We start from the raw sequence: 6,302 nt of genomic DNA, 5'->3' as shown, positions 1-6,302 counted from the left end.
GAGGCTGACGGCGCCCCAGATTCAAACGTCCAAAAACACATAATTGAAACCACAAAATATCTCCATACTGCTCGTCCGTAGTGATCCAAGTGTCCTGAAGCCCCGACATAAAAAGTTGTTTGGAAAAACATCATTTGAACTCTGTTTTTAGCCTCACTGTAGCCTGTAGCTCTGACTGTTGTGTCTAACTGTTATTTTGGAGGGCTTTCTGCTTTACACCTACGGACCTTTGATCGATGTGCTCAACCAACGCTACTTTATTTCCATCCCATACCAAGAATGCAAAAAGAGGAGGTGCTCTAGGAACTACACGGTGCCAGACCCCCCCGGCCTTTTTGACGGCCACGTCTGGCCCATGTATTTGAAACACAAGAACATCACCGAGCTCACAACACATGTGAGCGCGGTGCCCAGAGAGGCAGTCAGAGCTACAGGCTACCATGAGGCTAAAAACAGAGTTCAAATGACGTTTTTCCAAACAACTTTTTATGTCGGGGCTTCAGGACACTTGGATCACTACGGACGAGCAGTATGGAGATATTTTGTGGTTTCAATTAATTCTGATGTGTCACCATCTCGGCAGTGGTGCGCACTCCCTCTCTGTTCTTCCTCGTCTTCATCACATCTGGCCCGACGTAGTTTGTTTTGACTTTGTTTCACTCACTCACTAAAACTCCAGCAAAGCCAGGATGTTTATTGACGTGGCAGAACTTAAGCTGGCTTTTCATTTTTGTTTATTTTCCTCTCTCTCTTTCGCGGCGCTGTGATGTCACAGCTTTGCCAGAAAAATGGAATCGTTGGCATCATTCCCTTGAGCTACAAATCGTTCTTTTTCATTTCTTCATAATGTGAAGTCCTTTTTCTGTCGAGTTGACAGCTTGTCTGATATCAGGCGGCACAGCGCGGCCTCTCCGTCTCATGTGGGGTTGATATTAGAATCTTTGGGGGTGGGCAGGAGGACTCCGCTGGCTGAGCTCAGCAGTAAAACTTTGACAGAAACGACCAGCAATGATCACGTCTTTGTCTTAAGTTCAATAAAAATTCTATTTAAAAATTAATGAATCCTTGAAAATGAAAAAGTCCTTGGATTTGATTTTGTGGTGTTTGTATGAATCCTGCATCGTGCTCACACTTGCTTCTCTCCTGCAGTCGATCTGGTCCAGCTCCATGATGCAGCCGGGCCCGTCGGCGCTGGAGCAGCTCCTCCTGCAGCAGAAACAGAAGCAGCAGCGAGGTCATGGCGCCATGAACCCGCCCCACTGAACGGCAGGCCGAGGCGGCGCTTTGTGTCCGGACGTCAACAAAACCACCACCAGGAGAAAAAACGGGAGGAGAAAAAAAACAGAAGTTTGACGAAGACGAGCTCCAACTAAAATGGGAAATTAAACCGGCGAGAAAAGGTGGAGGCTGGGGAGGCGACACGACCCCCCGATGAGGCTGAAACACCACCCCCACCCCCCTCGGCTGTCGAGGAGCGGTGACGCCCCTCCTGGACCGGAGGGCGCGGGATCTCTTCAACCGCGGTGCCACGCGCCACGCCACCGCCGGGTTTCCTTCAACCTGCGGAAAATCTGAACATTGAGGAACACACCCCCCCTCACCACCACAGGCCCCCCCTGGTTTTGGACAGACGCCACACCTCCACCACTCCTCTCTCAGCTGCAAGAACTTCCTCTTTCTTTGGAACAAAATAAAAAATAAAGCGACCTCCTGGACGTCTGCTCGGTCCGGTCGGAGCGCCTGTTTTTAGCGTCTCCGCCACCGCAGACTGAAGCGGGGGTGACGTGAGAGAGCGAGGACAGTGTGGTGGTCGGGTTTAGGGGGGAGGTCAGGTGAAGCGCCGGGGGTCAACATAGACTGGACTTTCTGATCTCTCCAATCATTTTCATTACTGTGGAGGAGGAGGAGGAGGAGGAGGAGGAAGGCTCTCTGTAGCTGGTTGGTTGAATGAAGGAAGACAGGAGGACAGTTTGGGTTACAGCTATATAAATATATAAATAAATATATATTGCCATAGTTGGACTAAAGGGGCCGTGTCTCTTAGCCGTGTCGTGAGAATCAGGACTGGACGCTGCTTTGTGAAGCCAGGTGTGTAACGTCACCTGACCGACCGCTCGCTGTCCCGCCTGATTTGAAGGAAGGGCCCGGAGGCCCGCCGACGGGACGGCTTCGGGAAACGTCACGGGAAAGACAGAAGTACAAGGGAAGGGGGCTAAGGACATAAACACCCCGTCAAACTTAGGGATAGTATTACCGTTAGCTTCTTGAGATCGCAGATATTAACAAAAAAAACAAACAAACTGTATTTTGTGATTTGTTCGTAGCAGTTTTAGCTTCACGCTCTCTGAGGTGAATACAGGTATGTCTATTAGCTTCCTGCTTGAATATTTTCGGGGTTCTCTTCCTCTCCGGCCTCTTCTTCCTGTTATTTCTTTACTTAACAAAGAAAAAAACCCGATGTAACCCTGCTCGCTTACTTAACCTACATTTACTGTTTCTTTATGTTCATGTTCTGCCTTTTTACTAGTGTGAAGCAGCTCTGTGGGCTCTGCTGTGCCTGCTCACTGTCCCCTTACTACTGACCGCTGTAGAGGTTAGGCCGCAGACAGACAGACAGACAGACAGACAGGTGTATACAGGTAGCTGGCTCAGCCTGAATGTTTCCCACTATCTGTTCTTCAGTAACCACTACTGCAGCTCCACCCTGTACAGCAGATTTTTTTATCAACGGTAGCGTCAGGAAGCTCTGCGGCTCTGATTTTATTTGGTCTGAAACTGAAACCCTGAACTGTTGAACCTGAAGGAACTACGGAGAACCGCAAGGGCCAAACTCAGGAGCTAAAAGCCCTCCCTCCCCCCTTGTTTTTTTGTACAGGCACATTTTGACACGTCTGATGAACCATGAACATGAAGCAGTTACTCCTGAAACAGTTTTCACTCCGTCAGCTAAAGATTATTTTCATCATCGATTCATCTCTGCATGATTTTTGTGATCAACTGATTAATCGTTTGGTTTATAAAACATCCGAGAAGTGTGACAAGCTCCAAGATGACGTCTCCAGACGGCAGGTTTTGTCTGATCAGCAGTCCAAAAGATATTCAGTGTGAGAATATATTCACACATCGGTAGACTTTCGTTTGTAAAATGTCAGAAAATAATTTTAAAGTTGTTCTAGGTCAGTTAATCGTCATGTATGACGAAGTGCGGCAAAGTTTTCTTTCCATATTTGAGCAGGTGAAACCATCTAATTATTTTATTTGAAAAAAAAAAAAAAAAGATTAATTGATGATCTCATTTTGACACGTCTGATGAAAACGAAGCAGTTCAGCCTGTTCTCATTCCAAAGTCGTCAAATACCGCAGCTTTGTCAGTGATTTTGACGTCAGACACGACGCCAAAAGCTTCCTGTCAGTAACAACATGTTCAGGAGCTAGAAAGTCCCTATGGGGCGGGCGGGAGCGCTCAGTGTTCACTCCCTGTACGTATGCAGAGCCAAACTGTGATGGTTTTTATGCCTCCGTGCCAGCAACAGCTGAGGATGAAGGCGTTGTGTTTTCTGGTTGTCCGTCCGTCCGTCCGTCCGTCCGTCCGTTTCATTCTTGTGAACCTGCTATCTAAAGAATACGTTGAGGGAAATTTTCTAAATTTGGCACAAACCTCCACCTGGATTCAACAATGAACTGATCAGTTTTTCCTGTATCCTAAGGACACCTTCTGTAATTTCTTCAAATTTGGCACAAACGTACACTTTCAGTCAAAGATGAACTAATCAGAATTTGGTGGTCAGAGGTCAAAGGTCACTGTAATCCTGTCTGTTTCATTGTCTTGAATGTGGTATCTCAAGAACACTGAGGTGGGAGTTTCTTTAAATTTGGCACAAACGTCCACTTGGACTTGAGAATGAACTGATTAGTTTTATGGTCAAAGGTCAGTGTGACCTCACAAAACATGTTTTTGTCCATAACTGAAGAATTCATTCATTCAAATGTCTAACAGGATGAAATAATGAAGGTCAAAAGGTCAAAGGTCAGCTTGACTGTGACATCATCATGTTTTAACGTCATATCTCAGGAACAGAAGGGGAGACATTTGGTCAGATACTGAATTGGTGACTCTAATCTTGAAACTGTGCTGATTGTATAGATCTTCTGTGTGTGAAGCATCCATGTTTTCACTGACATGGATGGAGACTGTCAGAGACACTGGACTGGTGGGCGGAGTCATACAACCACAGGGTGGACTGGTGGGCGGAGTCATACAACCACAGGGTGGTGATTTTGGTTCTTAACCTAAACATGTGCTTTTGTCAACGTCCCTGTGTGTTACACAAAACATGTAGACGTGAAAGTCCACTGAAGCGGTGATATGTGACGACTCGAGGATGAGAACGTGTTGGTTCGTCCTGAAACAATTTTGACTCAAACAACAACACAGAGTCTTTGTTGTTGATGGCTGCATCTAAACATTATTCTCATCATCAGTTCATCTTCCCGTTACTTTCTTGATGAACTGATTAATCGTTTGGTTTATGAAACATCAGAGCAGCGTGAGATGACGTCACACTCAGAAAATATTCAGACTGCTGGTGAAGGAAGGAAAACCAGGACATATTCACGTTTTAATAAACTGGAACTTGTGAGTTTTTGTCACATTTGTTTGGAAAATAATCTCCAGAGATAAATCAATGATCAAAATCTTTTTCTGTCGGTCGACTCTTGTCCGTAAAATGTCTGAAAATCATTTTGAAATCTTCACGTCTGATTTAGAGAGCTGTCACGTATGACACAGAAAAGCAGCGTTTGTTTTATATTTGAGCGGCTGGAACCATCAGATGGTTCATGTTCAGCTCTCTGCTCCTGCGTTTGGTTTGTGAGAGTGAAAAGTGTTCTCACTAATTTATTTCTGCGTTAATGATCCACAGCACCCCGACAGCCCCTGGGCAGAGACTGTTTTATTTTTATGTCCAGGAACTAAATATAAAGTTCCTTTAAAAGGTTCCTGAGTGTCTGGAAGGTTCCTGTGGTGGAAACAAGGTTTTATTCTGTGGTTTCATCCCTGTAGAGCATTTACCGTCAGTCCTGGTTGTTCTCGAGCCAATCAGAAAGCAGAGAGTGACGCTCAGAGGCTCCAGCGTCTTTAGAGGTGACGGTTTAGACTGCAGCACTGTAAGTAACTTCCTGTCCAGCTGAAACCAGCAGAAAGCTGTTTTTCTACCTTCAACACTCATCGTTTAGTTCTGAGGGATTAAAACAAAACAAAACGTGAAAGCCTGTTTTTATTTTCCAGTCGAGGGTGTTTTATCGACTTCAAAGAGACGTGTCTATTTTCCGTGTGATTGTGCTTTTCATGTTGCATTTACAAAATGTATTTGAAAAATAATAAAGATAAAATAATGAATGTGAGGACACGAGGCCAGCGGAGGAGAGACGGAGCTGGTGACTGGCTTTGTTTTTTGGAGTAAGAACTAAATGGACATTCCACTCTGAGATGTTGGGGAGGTTTGGAGGCGGCGGCGCCTCCTCGCTGGTCGGAGCTCTGACGGCAGAGTCGCGCTCACGTCTGACAGGAAACATGAACCTGAGCTTTGACTTGTGAGGCTTTTTGTGTTTCTGTCTCTTTGTAGACTTTGAGAAACTGGTGGAATCAACCTTTAAATAAACGTTAACTATGTTCTCCCTTAACGCTGTGTCCTGTTTGATCGATGTCTGTGTTCAGGCAGTTTGTGGTGGACGAGACTTTCAGCGCCGCCGCTTCACCAGCGGTAACGACACTTCTCCCCACTGCTCAGGAGGCAGTGGCCTGAACATCGTCCACACCTGTGCCATAAAATAAAATCACAGGTATCAGGCACGACTGAATCAGAGAGGTGTGAGGTTGGTCAGGAGATTTTTGTACAGGTTTTCTTTTTTTATTCACCATACTGATCCAACACTGAAAAGAGAGTTCACAGGACACGTTGCAAAACTTTGTGCAGCAACATTCTCTCACTGTCTCTTCATTTTCTATCAGGAGACAAAATAAACAAATTCAACATTAGCTTCTAAATCTGCTCTGACCAGGCTGAGCTCAGAGCTGAATCCCACCTGATCATAAGTCACCTGTAGCACAGGTAACACCCTCTAAACACCATGTAAGGACACTGACACATGAAATGGAGTGATGTCACCAAATTATTCAATCAATCAATTTTATTTATAAAGCCAGGACATGAGTGTTAGCAAAGGAGAGAGAAGGTGCCCGGTGTATTATAGGGGGGTCCTCCGGCAGACTAGGCCTAAGTCAGCCTAACTAGGGGCTGGTA

At 45.6% G+C, this 6,302-nt stretch overlaps 1 protein-coding gene across 2 annotated transcripts in view; it reads left to right on the top strand.

Annotated features, from left to right (window-relative positions):
* Nucleotides 1-5,682, top strand: part of smg7 (SMG7 nonsense mediated mRNA decay factor) — a 31,842-nt gene extending 26,160 nt beyond the window's left edge. For both annotated transcript variants that reach the window (XM_050074445.1, XM_050074444.1), the window contains exon 22: nucleotides 1,150-5,682. In XM_050074445.1, the coding sequence (XP_049930402.1) occupies nucleotides 1,150-1,263 (114 nt within the window). In that variant the 3' untranslated portion in view covers nucleotides 1,264-5,682. The remainder of the gene's footprint in view (nucleotides 1-1,149) is intronic.
* Nucleotides 5,683-6,302: the final 620 nt, after the last annotated feature.

The sequence above is a fragment of the Epinephelus moara genome, chromosome 21 (assembly GCF_006386435.1).
Source record: "Epinephelus moara isolate mb chromosome 21, YSFRI_EMoa_1.0, whole genome shotgun sequence".
In the NCBI taxonomy this organism is placed as follows: Eukaryota; Metazoa; Chordata; class Actinopteri; order Perciformes; family Serranidae; genus Epinephelus; species Epinephelus moara.
Note: the sequence above shows the minus strand (reverse complement) of the source record. Positions and strands in the feature narration are given on the sequence as shown.